Below are 18,687 nucleotides of genomic sequence, written 5' to 3' on the forward strand. Positions count from 1 at the left end.
GCCAACTAGGCCTTAAGCTTAGCCAATCAATCACTCCCTTCTGTTGCTTCTGCTTACTCTCTGTAAGTCTCTTCCCCTGAGCTCCTCCTGTCCATGCAGGGCACCCAGACACTTTCCGGTTTGGTGCTGCCTGGTTCTAATAGATTTTGCTCACATAAACTCCTAAAAATGTTAATAAAATTCCTTAGTTTTATCTTTTAACAGAAACAAGCTTTAAGATTTTTGGAGTTGAGATTCATTTCAATATTGTTTTTTAAAGAAAAAGGTAGGAGTGTAGGGGGTGGGAAGAGGTGTGTGTGCCACATTCCCTGAAACTTCTTGGAGGACTCTTTAGAAGTCAGCCTGAGGCTCAAGGACTAGTTCGGAGGGAAACAAGTTATCAGGCTTCAAATCTGAAAAGCTCCCCGTGAGGGCAACTGCTGATAATTGGGAGCAGTTCCTTAGGAATTCTCTGAAATATCTTAAACCACTTATCTTTCTTCAAAGGCTTACTTAACTACTTGAAAGAAAGAAAGAAAGAAAGAAAAAGAGAGAGAGAGAGAGAGCATGAGCAAAATCCCCAGGTCTTTAATGGGGGTGGCTTTCAAATAGGCTGAGATAAAATCATTCTCTTAAATTTGTCTTTGAAGTGGAAATGTGATCATACAAAAAGCGCCAAAGGAGTAACAACCATTTCAACTGCTTTCTCAGGTGACACATTTATAATCAAATGCATGAATTATAACGTGATCTATTAGGTTAGAATTACCCCTTCTATCAACGGCTCCCACCTGAGATCCATGCTGTGAGAAAAAAGGAACCTTCTCAGAAAAAAGGACCATCACTTAAAAGTGGCCGCTAATTCCTGTCCATGGAGACTCTGGGCTCTTCACTGCTTGCCTCCATGAAAAAAGGCCAAGCAGGGAAAACACAATACTATCCCCTTGAGCCTGAATACCACTACTGCCATTGGCTAAAATACAGGGTTATGAGAGAAGTTATGACCGGTTATGCCCAAAATAACGATCTGACATTCTTCTAATTATACATTTTAAAGATTCATTTATTTATTTTAAAGAGAGAGTACACAAGTGAGGGGAAGGGCAGAGAGAGAAGCAGACTCCCCGTTGAGCACGAAGACCAACACAGGGGCTCCAACCCCAGGGTCCCAAGATCTTGACCTGAGCTGAAACCAATGTCGGCTGCTTAACCCGAATGAACCACTCAGCTCCCACTTCTAGTTATATTTGATGCCATTCCTGTATTTGGGAAAATGCGATCATTTTTTTTTTTTTAAGATTTTATTTATTTGACAACAGAGATCACAAATAGGCAGAGAGGCAGGCAGAGAGAGAGGAGGAAGCAGAGAGCCCGATGGGGGGCTCGGTTCCAGGACCCTGGGGTCATGACCTGAACTGAAGACAGAGGCTTTAACCCACTGAGCCACCCAGGCGCCCCTGATCATTTGATTTTTTAAATGCACACAGGCCAGAAGAATATCACTAGATTACCTTAATAAGAGCAGTCACCTCCTCACACATCCCCTGGTTTTAGGACATTTTTTTTAGTGATTTGCTTCTTTATTAATTTATTAACTGTTTCTCCCTTGAATATAAGATGGCAAAGAACCTGCAGCCTCAGGGTAAAATAGTGGCTGGCACATGGTTGGTACTAAAAATATTTTATAGAATATTAAATATTTGTTAATGTCATTCTTAGTACATACTTATTCTATATGATATCCCTGTGTTGTGATGTCCCCCAAACTCAGCCTGTCACGCTATTAGTAAAAATATATCACACATACAACCTTTATTCAAAGCAAACAAACGATAGAAAAAGTTATTTAAATAATCAGGTATTCCATATGTTCAAGTGAATATGTTTTATTAAATGCATACTAATATCTTTCTATAGTATGTGAGTATACATAATAAATTAAAATGTATATATTTATTAAATATAGATATAATACCAGAACATGATTATTTCAGATGAGAAATCAAAATAAACCTATTTGTAAGTATCTTTTGGTCACTCCAAATTGATATTGCTCATAAAAAAATACACGGATTTTCCCTGGGGGAAAAAATTAATTCCATAGCAATGTAGTTAAGGGACATGTTTTATTTCATAGCTTTCTGCAAGCAAAATTGCTCTGATACAAAATGAGTTCAATGATACAGGTGCTACTGTCCACTCAAGCAAAAGAAAACCTCACATTTCTATGAATGCACTTTATAATTATATTCTTACAGTAAAATGGGTCTAGTATCCAGGATGCCTCTGGCCTCTCGGGAAGCCGAGGCTCGGGATCCGGGCCGGGATCTCGAACGTCCCCAGCGCTGGCCGGAGCCGTGGGACCGAAAAGAACTTCCTGGGCGCGTCGGTCAGATACTGTTTAAACGACTGTGTGTGTGTGTGTGTGTGGACGTGCTGTCTGCCCTCCATCTTTTCTTTTACAGTGAAGTCATCTCAAAATGTATGCCGGGTGTGTGTCTTTTGGCTTTTCAGAGTTTCTACAGAAGCAGGAAGATGTCATGAGGTATCCGTGGGCCGCGGCCGCAGTGCACCGGTGGACTTACCTGCGGGGACACTCACGGGCTCTAGTGTGGGCTCCGCACGACCGTGCAGACGTGCCGGTGCCGCGGGACCGCCTTCCTCCCCCTCACATACCATGTGACTTTGACCCCAGAATAGCTGACAAAACATTTTACAGATAAAATAAAAAGACAAATACACAAATAAGGCCATCTGCAGAATTTTAAACTCACTTCTCGCAATTATTTCACAATAATTTCTACATCATATTTTACATCTTTCAAGCTTAAATAATAAATGCTCAAGGAAGGGCCGTGGTGGAACCAAGTGCACTATCTCTTGGAGGACTTGTCCAATTTGCTGGCAGGTGATTTCCTCTGGGGCGTGGGGATTTTGGAAGGCTTGGCTGTGGCTGGCCGAGAACCTGCTCGGGGGGTAGGCCTGTGTGTCTGGGGCACAGTCTCCACGTCGGAGCACACGGACTGGATTTCTGAAATGTCAAAGTCGGATGCGTCGCTGCCTCTGCGGCTGCTGGCCCTGCTGCCAGCTTTGCTTCCCGCTCGGCTTCCGGGTCGGCTGGGAGTCTTCTTGGGGTCTGAGGAGACAGGATGGACAGGGTTGAACCACACTTTATTAGTATTGGGTCGACGGGCAACACCTTCTTGAAAACAAATGCCACCTTTAATCTCCACAATTTTTCTCGTTGCCTGGTAGGTGCTCAGGAGACCTGGGGATTCATGGCCTTTTTCCATTCCACTAGGGAAGGTAGCCTCACTCTTAGTACAGATAGGTTCACAAACTAAAGGTACGTTTGGGCTGAGTGACTGAAAACAGGATTCCACTGATTACAAACAAGTATGAGGAAGATCCCTACAATTTAAAATTATGCTTTCCAAAGTTCAGCTCGTGTACCTAGGGCTGAGCAAACACGGAGCAAACCCTTAGGTGTAAGTTTTGCCCAAGGATAAGTGATTCAAAACACAGGGGAATTTAAAAGAGAAGACTTGAAACTTGAAAGACGCTTCCTGCTAGCTGAGCCCACAACCCCAGGGACTGGGTTCACTATTCTGTGAAGAAGTAGAAGCGCCATGGGCGTAAGGCCCAGCATGGTGGGGTTTTTCCAACCACCCAAGAACTGAGACCAGGGCTACTTCTGAGCAGGCAGAAGAGCCCAGACCTTCCAGCGTAGGACATGGGTAGGACATGGCTATGGTGCTTCCCATGTTCACCTTTCTTTGGTACTTTCCAAAAGTGATTTTCCTGTCCCTTAGTCTCATGACTCATTCAACCCCTACCACAGCAGGAGGACTGGACTAAGTGTCATTTCAAAAGAATACAGAATCATCAATTCATTATTTCATCCCCAAGGAAGAAGAGCAGAGGCTCGAGTCTTCCGATCCCACTGAGAGAAGCCCTTAGAGACGGACCTGCGCCACACTCACCAGCAAACTGTGTTCGGACTCTGGCTGCTGCTGTGGTTATCAAGCCACTGTCGTCCCCAGAGTGGAAACCTTTCCCTGATAAGTAGCCGGGGAGCCGAAGCTTGCTTCCTTGGATTGGTGTGCCCTGTATTTAATCAGTGAAAGGACATTTCAAGAAATTGCTCCCGCTGTGTGATCTTCCACTAACAGCCTGTTGCGGATGGGCGGAAACCCTCTTCGGGAAGGGGAGCGGGAGGGGGAAAGCGGTTTTTGATTAAGTGGCACCTGGGGTTCTCACTGCTCACTTTCCTCATTTTTTATTCTCTCCCTGAATTCAAAAGGAATTCATGTTGAAGAGAAAACACAAAAATAGAGATCCCCAAATGACAGCAAGGGGGAAAGAGAAAAAAAGCGAATTAAACCGTGAGCACATTAGTATCTTCCAGGTTGTCAGCAAATATTACAGAGTTAGGAGAGTCCTGCCAGAAGGATGGGGAGCACACAGCAGAAAAAGAGTGAGGGACTCCAAAAAGTTGTGCTTGGATAGTCTGTGGCCTCCAAAGCTTTTAGGTAACCAAGCAGAAAAGAACAGACAGAATTAGGACAATAAGTAAACAAGGCCTAAACAGTCACCATTTAAACAAACTTAGCTGAAAAAAAACATGCAGTGACATTTTCTAACTTGGTACCATGCCACTGTATTTACTTCCAAAACTTCTGTGGTACTTCCACATGAAACATGGAGGTGATGCTTAGGAAGAACACTTAAAAAATTCTTAAGGAGTTCACAAACAATGCCTAAAGCAATCACAACCATGAGATTTTATTATAAGTCTAAAATCACTGCATTTTTTCCAGATCACTACACCATTCTGAAAATCTCCTGAAGTTAAAAAAATAAACAGAAATCCCAAGAAATAGAAGGGATGCCATTTTGCCTCAATTAACTTACAGGGAGCTGTTTGGTAGAAAGGAATCTACACTCATTACGTGTGTGTGTCTGTGTGTGTGTGTGTTTTAATTAGTTTTTCCCTTATTAGTTGTGAATGTTTAATAGAGCATATATAAGACCTTTTGATACTTCAGAGTTGCAATTTAATATAAATGTCATATTTGCAATTCATTTACATATGCATTCTAGCATATATTTAAGAATGGAATTTATATGTGATTTGCAGACATATAAAACTTAAGTTTTCAAAATACTGTTCAAACGTATCAGGATAATTAATCTTCACACTTACCTAATCACAACTTTTTTATAAATGGGAAAGATAAGGGCCTGAAAAGGACTGTGGTTTGCCCAAGATCTGGCAACTGTGATCAAGCTAAATTCCTAACTTTAAAAGAATCTTAACAATCCATGAAAGGAGTGAGGACCCCCAAATTATGACATATATCATTCAAGGTGGCAGAATTCAATGTGAGACCCAAATCATTCTTCTCAGAAAGCCCTGACTGTTCTTATTTTATTGTCATAAACCCTACCTAGTTCTCTTACTGACCCCTCCACAGAAGTATACTATTGTTTTCTCTGTTTGGGTATTTTGTCTATGAGACTACTGGAAATGAAACATAATTATATAGTAGTTAAAGTAACATACTTAAACTCTAATCCGGGAGAGTCTCTTGAACTAACCCAATAGCACAGTCCCAAAATTTAAAACACACATGCCACTTGAGGTCCCTTAAATTGTTCTCAGTTTTCACAGGGGAAGGGAAGGAAAAATAAAATAAGATGGTATCAAAGGGGGAGGCAAACCATGAGAGACTCTTAACTCTAGCTAACAAGCTGAGGGTTGCCGGAGTGGAGATGGTAGGGGATGGGGTGACGGGGTGATGGGCATTAAGGAGGGCATGTGATAGAATGAGCCCTGGGTATTAGATGCAACGGATGAGTCACGGCCCTCTGCCTCTGAAACGAACAATACAGTATATGTTAACTAGATTGAATTTAAATAAAAATTTTAAAAACCTTCTCAGTTTTTGCTACAACAGATCCATCATAAGTGGCAGGCGTCTCCAGATAACACATGATACGGACTCCTTTCACCGGAGGGGAAGGGTGGACATGAGGGGCCAGGGAAGGAGGAAGAGCTGATGAAGGCGTTGTTTCTGCCTCAATTCTACCATCTCCAGCAAGGATTCTCTGCATCATTTCCATCTGAGTCATGAGAGTAATAAAACATTCTCTGCTTACCTCTTATTATTCATCCAAGGATTAAATAATAGATTAGAAAAGCAAAGTTTTTGAAAGGCATAAAGGGCTTTTTAAAGGTACTATAGCATTTTCATAAAAGGATCCTGGCCTTTAACATGAAATCCCCCCCTTCATTTCCAGACAAATCATTGAGGGACTTCCCCCCCCCCCCGCCCCATTATTGTGATTCTAATCAAATATGTGATTATTTGATACCTATATGTATCATTTTACAGAGAACTCTTTTTCAAATCTGTGCGGTGGACTTTCAATTGAATGTAGATGATCTGATAGATGAGCTAGCTTGGGAAATTTTATATGACCTAAATATCTCATCCCCATCAATCAGGCCATGTTAAAAAGCTGAAGCATATTTAAACAGTAAACTTTAAGGTCTAATAAAGACACACACCTATTGAAAATGGCAGAGAACATCTTGCATGCCTCAGCCCCCCAACCATGGTACTGATAACTAAAAGGCTTATGGCTCATACACCCAGTGTTCTCCGGCAGAAACAAACATAACCAACATTTGGAAGGATGGTGTTCATAAGAAACACTCAATAAACATTCTTTCAGTGTAAGTGATTTTCTCTTGCAAATGACAGTGCCTCTCACCCTACCTAAAGGGGGATTATTGCATTTCTTGCCCAAATTATGGTTAGAAGCATGAGCATACCAGGGGCTTTAAAAGAAATTTCACTTGGGCCTGAATATAACCTTCTGTGTGTCACTCTCCCAAGGGAGAAAAGTCAAGTATGAGGAAAAGAATAACAACAACAACAAAAACAACAAAGGAGGCACACAGAGCCTGCAAAGTGGTATCACTATGCTCAGTTGACACCATTCAAAAAGCTATCAATTCTCTGTTCTATGGACCCTTACTCTGAGGTCTTCCAAAAATGCTGAGTGGATACTTGTTTTACAGAAGTCTATAAAAAGACAAGGTATGGTCAGAAGTACGTGTGTTAAGGGAGAGGTAAAGCAATGTTAGTGTGTGACAGTTTCAATGACAGAAGACTGTTAGACTAGGATCTGGGGCCTTACGATACCTCTGCAGATGGCACGGAAAAGTCTGAGCACTCTGCTGGTTTACAAGGAGTTGACATTTTGCTGTTTGTCAACCATGGTTTACCATAATTGCGTGTTAAAGGATGGAGAATCTGTATGGAACAATGGCAAATCAAATGTAAAAGATAGCAGATAAAAACCACAGAAAGAGATACTCATAGCCAAGAGTAACATTTCACAGTAAGAATGATAATAATTAAAAATAAATGGAAAGATCTGATGGCAAATCATATACGCCAAACAAATAAATAAATAAATAAATAAAGCTTTATTTAAAAGGGGAAAAAAAAACACTCTGAAAGGTAACTAAAGCTCCTAAGCAGATAGTCTCCATATGGGCCACAAGGCAAACGTGTGTTCTATGTGCATATACATCTATATATACACATAGACACAACACATATTTAATCCTTCATCTGTCATATTTGAGAAGGGATACACAGGGAGAAGACTGGCCCCACAAATTCTTGGGTCCTCAAACACTCCAAAGCACCCTCGAGACAGTGATCACACAGGAGAAGGACAACACTTCCTATCTGAGTCCTACCTTGGGTGTGCTGGCGGCGGGGACCTGTGGTGAGGCTGCCTGGCCAGCCTGACTGGATACAGAAGTTGATCGGTTGGGTGATGCTCCTCGTGATGAAGGCCGTGATCTTCGGCCCCGGGGCCGGAAGGCAGCCATACCCTGACTGGCACCATCTGCTAAAATGAACTTCTCCCGGAGCTCCATGTTTGTCCTTCCTTTAGCTGGGTTATGTGACACACACATGCAAACAGAAGAGGAGGGGACAAAAAGAGGCGCTCAATCACTTACAGGAAGAACAACAGCTTGGCACCACAGACCATGTTGAGGAGTTCAAGAACAGCTTTTTGCCATGCCAACTCCAACGCAGCATAACAAAAAGTTAAATGCATTCCTTTACAATGCATTCCTTTTGGATACAAGTAAGTTTGGGAAAGAAAAAAAAAGTGTGTTTATTCTAACACTAGACACCAGCAAGAATAACCACTATTAAAGAAAGAGTCAGCATGAAAATGGAAAGCTCATGCTAAAATATTGTTAATCCACCAGCTACTGATGCCCACATGGTTCGTCACCCCTCCCCCACACTGAGAAGACAAGCCAGTAAGGCAAGGACTGTGGCTTTTGCATGTACTACTGAGGTAAGGAGAATGCCAGTATTTTAACACTGGAATTAACCAAACAACAGGATTACACAGAATAAGAGATGGCTCGTTAATCATGAGGACAACAGATAAACTCTCAGGTTTTTCACTTAAATGAGGCAACCGGTATTCTTATTTTATGCCTTGGAAAACTCGGTTTAACCGACATGCAGTAACAAACATCAGACCCAAGGATATGAGGTAATCAGTGATGCAACACTCATACAAACACATATGCACATGGAGAACACTGCACAAGAACCCGATGAGCAACGTGTTAGCATGTGTCCGATCACTTAGAGAGCACCTATGTTCGTGGCACACCGGCAGTGTGCCAACGGTTCTGCATTTAAATTTGGAAGCACCAGCTCAGTTGGATATGAGTTAAGCCATACGCGATGGATGAAGCGTGTTATCTTAAAACAAATGATTAAAGCAAGAATGTAAAAGTAGGAAAGAGAAAAGGCAAGAGGGGAGAGGCAAAGACGGGGGTTGCCAACCTATAGTAGGCTGAGTAGTAGTAATTGAAGAGTTTGATTCCGAACGTAACATTTTACTCCCATGATGATGAACTAGAAAAAATGACACAGGATACCAATCACATTAAAGAATACTGTTAGCAAGAGAAGAAACAAAGTACAGTAGTTGAATATGCAAAGGGGTGCTCAGATCCAGCTTTTAGCACACATTTTAGAAGAAAAGTTGCATCAGGGAAAGAAGCATTCAAAGATTTGACTCAGTAAGAAAAACGTATTTGGAAGACTTGGCCACAGTCACACTAACTTTCCTAAGCAGCAAGTCAACAAGGATACTACATATTCTATTTGCTTTGTCTCTTAGTGGAACTACAGCACTGGAGGCTGCGGTATTTCCAAAATATTAAAAGAGGGAGTCATCACGATTATACCCTTTGGCGGGTGTATCTTTGACCTGCAGAGAGCAGAGCTACTGAGTAGGGTCGTAGGATGATCCCAGGTGTCCTTAGCAGAGCGGCCTGCAGACCCACAGAAACTCACTCTGATGTACCTGCACAGTCAGATGCCCGCATCGAATTAACAGAGGCCCCGCTGGAAGAACCCTGGCCTCCCACTTGGTAACCGAAATACTATCAGCACGGACATTTGCTGTCGTTCGTTTAAGAGGATTGAAATGAGCTCACAGGTTAAAGAAAATCACAAAAATGTTACTGCTTTTTTTTGTTTTTGTTTTTTTTCCCTAAGGAAAAATGGGCCAACTAAAGTAAACGGGACCTAACTAGACACTGCAATCAAATGACAACTTGTAAGGTCAATTAATTAAGAATTCCACAATTGACTACAGGATCTGAAAAATAAGGAAAATTGAAAGATAATCAAGGATTCTTTGGCTGGTAGGTATGGTGTGAGCTACAGTATCATTTGTTTATATTTTCAACATGCTCATCTATACCTTCGAAGTAAGAGTCAAGTTGGCAGTTAATGATGATTTTCAAAACTTTTAGGTATTAACTTTCCTTACCTCCCCCCAATATGAAAAACTTCCATTTTTAAACCTTTATTGTCCAGCATGCTCAGTCTCCTTTACCTCAATCTGCTTTCATTTTACATTGCTATGTAATGACAGGTGAAATCCTTCCCCTAGTTGGTGTAATTACTCATTTTGAAAACTGCAGATGGGAGCATTTCCCTAAAGATAAAAAAAATCTATTCTCGTATTTCCTGCCTATCAGTCTCATATTTATCCAGAAGATGTAAGGAAAAAAATGAGAAGAACATGGTTTACATGACTGCCACAAGTTCTTTGGGAACTTTAGGCTGACAGAGACCAATGTGAAACATTCATTATTGTAATAAATGACCAAAATTATACCCAGCATGTTTTTGATGCTGGAAAATAGTACACAATTGATACACTTTCATGGTGTTACTATCTTAACATAGCATCTCCTTACCCCTGCAAGGATCATTTTTCACTAAGAACTCATCAAGTGCCATCCATCCACCTCCGACACGAACCATCACAGTACTTCGTAGGATCCGAACAAGTCGCAGCTGCTGGGAGTCTCCAAACTGTGAAGACGAACGAAGAAAGAACCTCTAATTGTCAACAGCAAGTCTATGCTAAAGGATGATGTACAGTCTGCAGTAGCTTAAGCAACCAACTTAAATTTCTTGCTTAGTTCACAGCGATTAGTAAAATCTCAGGAAAGGGGGTTTGAAATGATCTGTGTTAGACTGCTGCATGCTGATTTAGCCCAAAGGAAACAGTTTGGAAAAAGCTAACAAAGGTTATCAAGTATAATACTGAAGCTCTGTTCAAGAAACGATTTTTCTTTATGATAGAAACAACATTAGTAAGGCAGTAATTGACAAATATTTCTCAAAATCAAACACAGACATGAAAATCAGTAAAGGCCTACTAGCCCAGGGTTTATACAAGATAAGATTCTAAAGAAAATCTAATAAACTCTAATCTTCATTAAAACTTCCTCTTCTACTAAAACTGTTTTCCACAGAAATCTGTGAGAGAAATCTCCATAAACTCATTTCGTTTTCTCTAAGAGCAGTTTTAATTTAGAGAGATTAAATGTAGTAAATGAACATGACCAACAAAAATTTCACAGTCAACTAAAATTTCTGCATCAACAATGATCTGGTAAACCAATTTGTTAAAGGCTGGATTAATGTGCCATTCTGGATTACTGTAACATTAGAACAGCCAGTGACACATTATTAATTATACAGCTTTCTAAAAGGCTTTCTCTTAAAGTGTTTGCACCATAATTACTGACACTAATAAGCAGTTGTGTTCTTCCCCTTTCAATGGATCTCCAATCACTTGGATACACTACAGATTCTGCAAGTTCTGAATAAATGTCTAGACTACACAGTTTCTGATCATAAAATTTATTTTGAAAGCCCATGAGAAATAATTTTATACTTTTAAATCATTTCTAATAGGCTCATGTTCAGCTTGTAAAAATTACCAAACCAAATTTCATGCCTGCCAACCCAGCAGATACCAAGCAAAATCAATAGTCAAGTAAACATAAATAAAGCTTCTTTTAAAGGCAAGTAAGAAACAATTGTGACTTTGACTATTTGTGCTGGCTCATGATGGATAATCAGAAAGCTTTATTTTAAGTAGAAACAAAATCTTCCACTTTTCAATATACTTTAACACTGAGTTTCAGGAAAGGAACCCTAAAACAAAGCCAACCATTCAAGACCCTGAAACTCAAAAGGACCTGGATGAAAAGCATGTAAAATGCACCAGCAGGAACTCATGCGTTTTACATCAACCCTTTTTATATTGCTATTTCTAAGTCCATTTTCAAGCCTTGAGATTTAAACTTTCTTATAAATTGAACCAGTTCCTGAAATGTAAATTAAAGTTTAAAAATCAAAATATATATTTATTTTGTTAGAAAAAAATTGGTGCTGCTAATAAGCGAAGGAAAAGGAAGGGATTTAAAGAAAATTACCCTTAAGAAACCAGATAATTAGACCAGATACTTTTGGTCCAAGATTAGGTTCAAAGCAAAAGTTTTCAGGAGATGATATATTTTATAGAGATATTCCAATTGTAATAAAAATGATTTAAATTTTTATTTTGAGAGGGTATTCCCTAGACAACTAACATTGTCTTCAGAATTTCCCTAATTTTCCTAACAGCCAAATCATGAGACAAGAAAAAAAGAGACTAATGTTTGCTTTTAGTGTTTTGAGTGAATAAAATCTTTTAAAGTTAGCATTTTTCTCATCCTTTCCACAAATAAAAAATATTATCCCCAATGTTGACTCAGAAAATAACAAGAAGGGATCAGAACAGTAACTTTTTATATATTATAACTAAGGCCAAGTTTTAAAGACATCCTTTTTATTTATTATAACTAATGCCAAGTTTTGAAGACATCTATTCAAAGGAGCTGAAAATTTCTATTTGAAAAAAGTTATGTGCTTGCAATAAATGGGGATAACCGGGAATTTGAAACCTAAGAGGTAATATGGCTTAAAAACTGAGCAGCAGAGTGAGATCTGACATGATATGTATGATCAGGTGTTAAAAATTGTACAGTTCTTTCCAAAAGCATACAGTGAAAATCCCTTCTCCTTTGTTTAAATCAAAACACAATTTTTCTTATCCTTAGTTCTAAAAATTGTGATAATGACACAGGGCCACTGGACAGTTTATACTGACTTCAGTGTAAAGCCAAATGAGTTAAAGTGTGATTTTAAGATTTCACAGAAGTTATCAGAGATACATTTCCTCAAAAGGAATTGATACCAGTTAAGACGTGTAGAGTTAAAATTCCTGCTCAGAAGATGTAAAGCCCTGAATCGGTGGTTTAGGATAAATGCAACAATCACTACTTTGGAGAGAACGCATCACTTGTGGCTGAGTGCCAGAGAGACTTCTCACTACTCTGTCTTCCCACGTCACTACCCACTGCAGATCCTTCTCTAGCTACTGCTGATCTAAGGACCTCAGAGTTTGTTTGTTTTTTAACCTCAATAGTTAAACACAGCAAAGAGACGTGTGCAGAATCAAATCTTTATTCCAATAAGTATTTGCATAAAACATATGCTAGCAGTGTTATTAAACCGGAACTAAAAATGGCATTTCTAACACTGTGACCAGTCAAACTGCAATTTGTTATCTGGTTTGCTTAAAAGTAATCTCCTCATTTGAGACACACGGCAAAAAGGAATCCTGGATCAAGGACCCTTACAGCATTTACAGAAACACCACGCCAACCAACAATGTAGTAGCTAGGGCAACAGCATGGGAAAGATTGGCCATGGCAAGCTTTAATGACTATGAATTAAAGTTAAAAAAAAAAAAAAATCATTGGGAACTTGAGAATACATTCCACTGGTTTATACCTGATTTCCCAGGAAGAACTGATAAAAAAAAAATGAAAAATGGAAGAAAGACACAATTAGTTCAATAGGAAACTTTCTGTATGACTCTAGAACACACACATACAATCTGTCACACTCTGGGCTCCTGGATATAGTATCTAGTTTAGAGATGTGCAGGTACCCGCTGGTTGAAACGTAAACCATATAATCAGTAAATTTTCTATAAAAGTTTTTTTTTTAATCTTTGGGTTTCATATTTAGGTTAGAAATTCAAATATGCCGATGAATATTTTCCAATATGGAAATACGAAAACTAAATTCAAAAAGAAATTTTGCTTGTAAGTAACATGTTGTATTAGGGAAACTCAGCACATTTCCGATCTAGCTACTACATGTGAGAGATATTCCAAAAAAGAGAAAAAAAGATAGAGGAGTAACAAAGTCACACTGGTGTTCAAATAACTGTTTAGAAGAAGGTGAACTGAGCTTTTAAGATTTTGAACAAAAAGAAAATAACTACATAAGTGGAAAACATTGCCTCTCCGTATTTCTAAAAATGATTCAACATTTTTAACTTTGTTGTTCTGGCTTGGAATAGCTTTGTTATTAGAAATATGATAACTTACCTGTAATCATAATAAAATACATTTTAAAGTCACAGGAAGCAACCTGAGTATGTGGGATGTGTTTTTCTCCTCAAAGTAAAATGCATGTCAGAGATATATCCTAGTTTACAAAATGCAGGCTATCTCTACATCATTTAAAATGACAAAAGCTGGAATTTCATATACCATTCTATTGTGATGTGAGGTAAAAAATAAATAATTAGCATTCCTGGAAAGCAATGCAGTTCAAATTGTATACAGATTTCCATTGTTATCCTTCAAGAGAACTAAATAGTTAACTTTTGAAAACTCACCCTATATTTGTTGTCTCCAATCTGTTCAACTTGAAATCGTTTTGCACATTTACACTTCGCTACCTGCCTTGTCACCTGCCAAAAACAATGATGAAATGTCCATTTCAAGGTTAACATGACACTGCAGAGTCAACAAACACCTCAATACAACTCAAGATGGAAATAAAATGGCGGCCTGAATCTGAGCATGGTGTCCCGGCAGCGCCCGCTGCTGCTGCTGCTGCAGGGGGTCGGGGTGTGGAGTACCTCGTCTTCGATTTTGTCCGCATCGGTGACGGGTTTATATGCATCTTTATTTGGGTGAAGGGCTGCTACAAATTCATAGTAGTCAATATATCCATCACCATCTCGGTCAAAGATGTCTGCCACTGCGCTCATCTCCAGGCGGCTGGTTGGAAACTCTAAAATTTTCGAAATAATAGTAAGTATGATTACTGAGGTACAGCTGAAAAATAAAATTGTAAAATACTGAACAGTATACATCATGATGATCTGATCCTTGTACGTATTATGAAAGGAGTCCTTCCATCAAGTTAATTGACACACCCACCACCTCACAGATATCTTTTTGTTTTTTCCTGAATATTTAAGTTCTACTCAGAAAATTTCAACTACATAATATCCAGTGTTATCAACTGTAGCCATCACATTGTACTTTAGATCCTCAGACCTTACTCATCTTGGAGTTTCTACCCTTCTCCAGGCTGTCCTCACCTCCCCCACCTCCCAGCCCCTGGCAACCTCTTTTCTACACTGTGAGTTTCACTCTGTGTGTAGATTCCACGTAGAAATGCGAATTAGGATACTCTCAGAATAAGCCATACTATATTCTCAAAGTTTTTAAAACCCATAGTTTATAATAACATTTTACAAAAAGATTTAATCTTAAAAAAAAGTTAAGTAGTATACCTTGCTAATTCTGACTCAGTTGTATTATTTCTATCTTAATGTAGCCAGTTAAATTATCAGGGTCATCAAATATATTAAAATCCTCTTAAAAACTGATTTATATTATAACAAATCAAACCACAATATACAGGACCTACATTTATCTTTAATTACTACCAGGATGAATCATTGAAAATTGCTTTTATTCTTGGTTGAAAACTTTAAAATTAGCAAATTTCATATGGTTCAACTACCACTTTAAGGAATATATGAATTTTATGCATGTGAATTCATATCATATATATACTCATAAGATTATATTAAATTTACTTTAAGATTTCCAGTAACATCTGCCCAAGAAATCACATCCATATGACTCAACCATCAAACAAGGTGACACATACCTTAAGAATTTTCATAGAGTTCTAATTTCCCGTTAATGACAATGATCAGATGTCAATTAGAACAAAAAAGGGAAGAGGCTGACTTGAATTTACTGATTACCCATTACATGTCAGACAAAACAATCTAAGAATCAAATATTATTAACTTTATTATACTAATGAGGACACAGCTTCAGGGAACAAGGAATATACCAACTGTGGTTACAGGAGTATGAAATAAGCCTGACCCCAAAACCACGCATTTCACCACGGACACTTCCCTGAAGGCATGACTTCATAGCCAAGCTTAAAGACGATGCTTTATTAGTAACACAATTTTAAAGTGTGCTTATTTTCTTTAAAAAATGACATCATTTACAGTCACTTCTCTTGGGACTTACTTGAGGAAAGAATTCCATCAATAAATTCTTGTCGGGTTATTTTCCCATCCTGATCTTTATCAATTCTCCTGAAGAAGTCCATCACTCGAGATTTCTTATGATTCATCCATCTCATGTATTTTTTACGCCAGATATCGAAATCAAAGTTAGCAAATTCCCTCAGCTGGAAAGGACAAAAGGTATTTTTGGTTCATACGGTGCACAAACAGTACCTCCGACTTTATGAATAAAGTTATTTTTAATGACCTTCCAGATAATGCACAGATCTTTCCCACTTCAAAAAAATAAAAAAGGTCTCATTTTGCAAAGGGAGCACAGAAACATCTTTCCTATGATTTCACTACTGTCGCTGGTTGTTCTTTTCAAATAAAAGAAACATACAAAACTCCTCAAAAAGTCAAACTAACAATTTCTGATAGTGCCAATGTGACAAAGGTGAACTGCCCCAGAGAGACACTACTGTTAAGTTTTGTGCCTACCGGACAGCAGGCCCAGCTCAACAGCTCTCACCTCTGCTCTCTCTCTGCTCTTTGCCGTTCTACCATCCAAGGCTTCTAAAAATTTCCCAGTTTCAGAATCTGAAACTCTACATCTCAGACCACAGAATATATATATATATATAATGAAAATACCTGAATTATCAGTGGTTATATTTCCCAGATAATACCAAGCAAACATACATCAAGCTGCTTCTTCTCTTAATGGAGTCAGGTTCTGATTATGTTAGAACATATTATAGTGGACCCTGGGACAACGCTGGGTTTGAACTGTGTGGGTCTGCTTCCATGCAGGTTTTTTATGAAATTTTTAAAAAGACGTGTTTTCTCTTCCTTGTGATTTTCTTAATAACATTTGCTTTTCTCTAGCTTACTTTATTATAAGAATATAGTATATAACACATATAACTTTGTTAATTGCTTCTTATAGGTAGGGCAATAAGGCTTCTGGTCAATAAGGGGCTATTAACAGTTCAGTTTTGAGGGAGTCGAAAGTTATATGTGGATTTTTGACTATGCAGTATGTGTGTGTGTGTGGGGGGGGGTGCTGTTAGTGCCCCTAACTCCATGTTGTTCAAGGGTCAACTGTAGTTTACTTTATTGATTCCCTAAACCCACATCCCATATCATCAGGGGTCCTGAACACAGGAGTTCTCTGACCTCCTCCAGTCTGTCCAAGGCGTCATTAAGCTTCCTCCTCCTTTCCAACGCAAGGAGCCAAACTTGCTGCCATTTGCTCACCAATAAATTGACCCTCGGATTCTTGGTTTCGATTTGTGTCTGTGATCCAGAGGGATATAAGCTTGACGCTGGGAAGCGTTTTCCTGTTAAAATGCAACTTTAGTTAGGAGAGTGGTTTCCAGGGTTCTAAATATGTTAAGGCTTGGCCTTTATTGTTCCTAGCTAAAACTGAATCAACTTAATTATTTAGAAAGATCTTATTTAGATCTTATAATGTTCAAGTTCAAATCTGTTTTACTTACCAAGGATCACATACTTTTCATATAAAACAGAGAAACATACCCAATGGGCATTTAAATACTGAAAAGCTCTCTTTATAAAATTATGTTTAAAACATTTTCCAGCTTAAAATCCATGCCATTTCAATGACAAAGAAGTACCTTGTGAGCCTCTCTTTTGTTAAGGCATGATAAAATAAATCTCCCAGGGCAGTGAGACTTATCTTAGAATCAGCTACCCAAACCCAGCTGCCCTTCTTAGAAAAGAAGGCTGGAAGGAAGGCAGGTGAGGGCAGGAGACAGTGGCCATTCATTTGAGTCACAGCAAGATACTTCACAAATTCTGATCAAATAGGGATGTGTGTGTATGACTCCAGCTTTCATCCAAGTCTGTTTTCCACAGAGACTGCACATTTCCTGTGCACAGTCTCATAACCCAATTTACTGCCTTTCCTAATTTTTTCTCCCTCTTTTCTGGCTATTTTTCACAAGTTTCTATAACATCACAGAACAGTTCTCTCAATGCATTTTTCTCATCTAACTAAATGGTTGAGTGTGGCCTGGAAAAACAACTGGCCTAAAGTCACGTTAGGAAGAGTGTTCAAGCTGGGATTTGCCCAGAGTTCCTCACTCCTACGAGGCCCTACAAAAATATTTACTGAGCATTTAACTACAAGCCAGGAAGTATGCTAAGCACTTTGTTCACATTAGTTTATCTAATCCTCACCAGAATCCAGTGAGGTTATAATTATCCCCTTTACAAATGTGTAAATTGAGGCTCAGAGAGAGTTTAAGTAACTTGTCCCAGGTTATATTTCCAAGGTGGTAAGGAGTCTGCCTCCAGAGTTCTTAACCACCACTTTGTTACCTTGCCCCCTTGGGTAATACAGCAACTACAAAAGATCTGAAATCATTTTTTTTTCTATTAAGGCACCTTTAAGAAATGTATTGAATTACAATTATTCAGCTATAAACTGAGCTTCTTTTAAATCTTCTCCAAGCCTGCTTTATCATTTTTAATGTCACTTTGTGACTTCCTTTCGTGGAGTCAAAGTAGACTAACAAGTAAATAGAGCCTGAAGTCATATGAACATGGGCAAAATCTATCAGACTGCCAGTCACTAATGAACAGTTAGGTCATAAACTATATCCAGGTCATGGTCATTTCTGCTATATCCCACCATAAGGTTATTTATATAACAGAAGCAAAGGGGATGATGGTTTCTGTTCTTGTTGTACATTTTTTCCAATTTCTTCTAGCTAATCTAAAAGATACCCTACAAGCAAATAAAATTAAACAGAGAGGCCTGTATATGTTTTTTCCTTTATTTTTAAATAAGTTGCTACAATATTTGAGCCCATGTGTTCTTTCAAGGAAAACTTTTATGGTAGAGAGAGCTCAAAGAATCACCAATTG

General features: G+C 38.8%; 1 protein-coding gene across 23 annotated transcripts in view; it reads right to left on the reverse strand.

The window, feature by feature from the left end:
- Positions 1-1,849: 1,849 nt before the first annotated feature.
- Positions 1,850-18,687, reverse strand: part of DST (dystonin) — a 469,784-nt gene continuing 452,946 nt past the window's right edge. For 8 of the 23 annotated variants that reach the window (XM_059178308.1, XM_059178297.1, XM_059178296.1 and 5 more), the window contains 12 exons: positions 16,972-17,135; positions 15,815-15,977; positions 14,389-14,543; positions 14,143-14,217; positions 13,245-13,262; positions 10,310-10,427; positions 8,880-8,951; positions 7,760-7,959; positions 7,194-7,304; positions 5,917-6,105; positions 3,963-4,086; positions 1,850-3,115 (listed from right to left, as the gene is read on the reverse strand). In XM_059178308.1, the coding sequence (XP_059034291.1) occupies positions 2,853-3,115; positions 3,963-4,086; positions 5,917-6,105; positions 7,194-7,304; positions 7,760-7,959; positions 8,880-8,951; positions 10,310-10,427; positions 13,245-13,262; positions 14,143-14,217; positions 14,389-14,543; positions 15,815-15,977; positions 16,972-17,135 (1,652 nt within the window). In that variant the 3' untranslated portion in view covers positions 1,850-2,852. The remainder of the gene's footprint in view (positions 3,116-3,962; positions 4,087-5,916; positions 6,106-7,193; positions 7,305-7,759; positions 7,960-8,879; positions 8,952-10,309; positions 10,428-13,244; positions 13,263-14,142; positions 14,218-14,388; positions 14,544-15,814; positions 15,978-16,971; positions 17,136-18,687) is intronic. The other 15 variants (XM_059178306.1, XM_059178305.1, XM_059178314.1 and 12 more) reach the window with 8 other exon arrangements.

Source organism: Mustela lutreola, chromosome 6 (assembly GCF_030435805.1).
Source record: "Mustela lutreola isolate mMusLut2 chromosome 6, mMusLut2.pri, whole genome shotgun sequence".
Taxonomy (NCBI): domain Eukaryota; kingdom Metazoa; phylum Chordata; class Mammalia; order Carnivora; family Mustelidae; genus Mustela; species Mustela lutreola.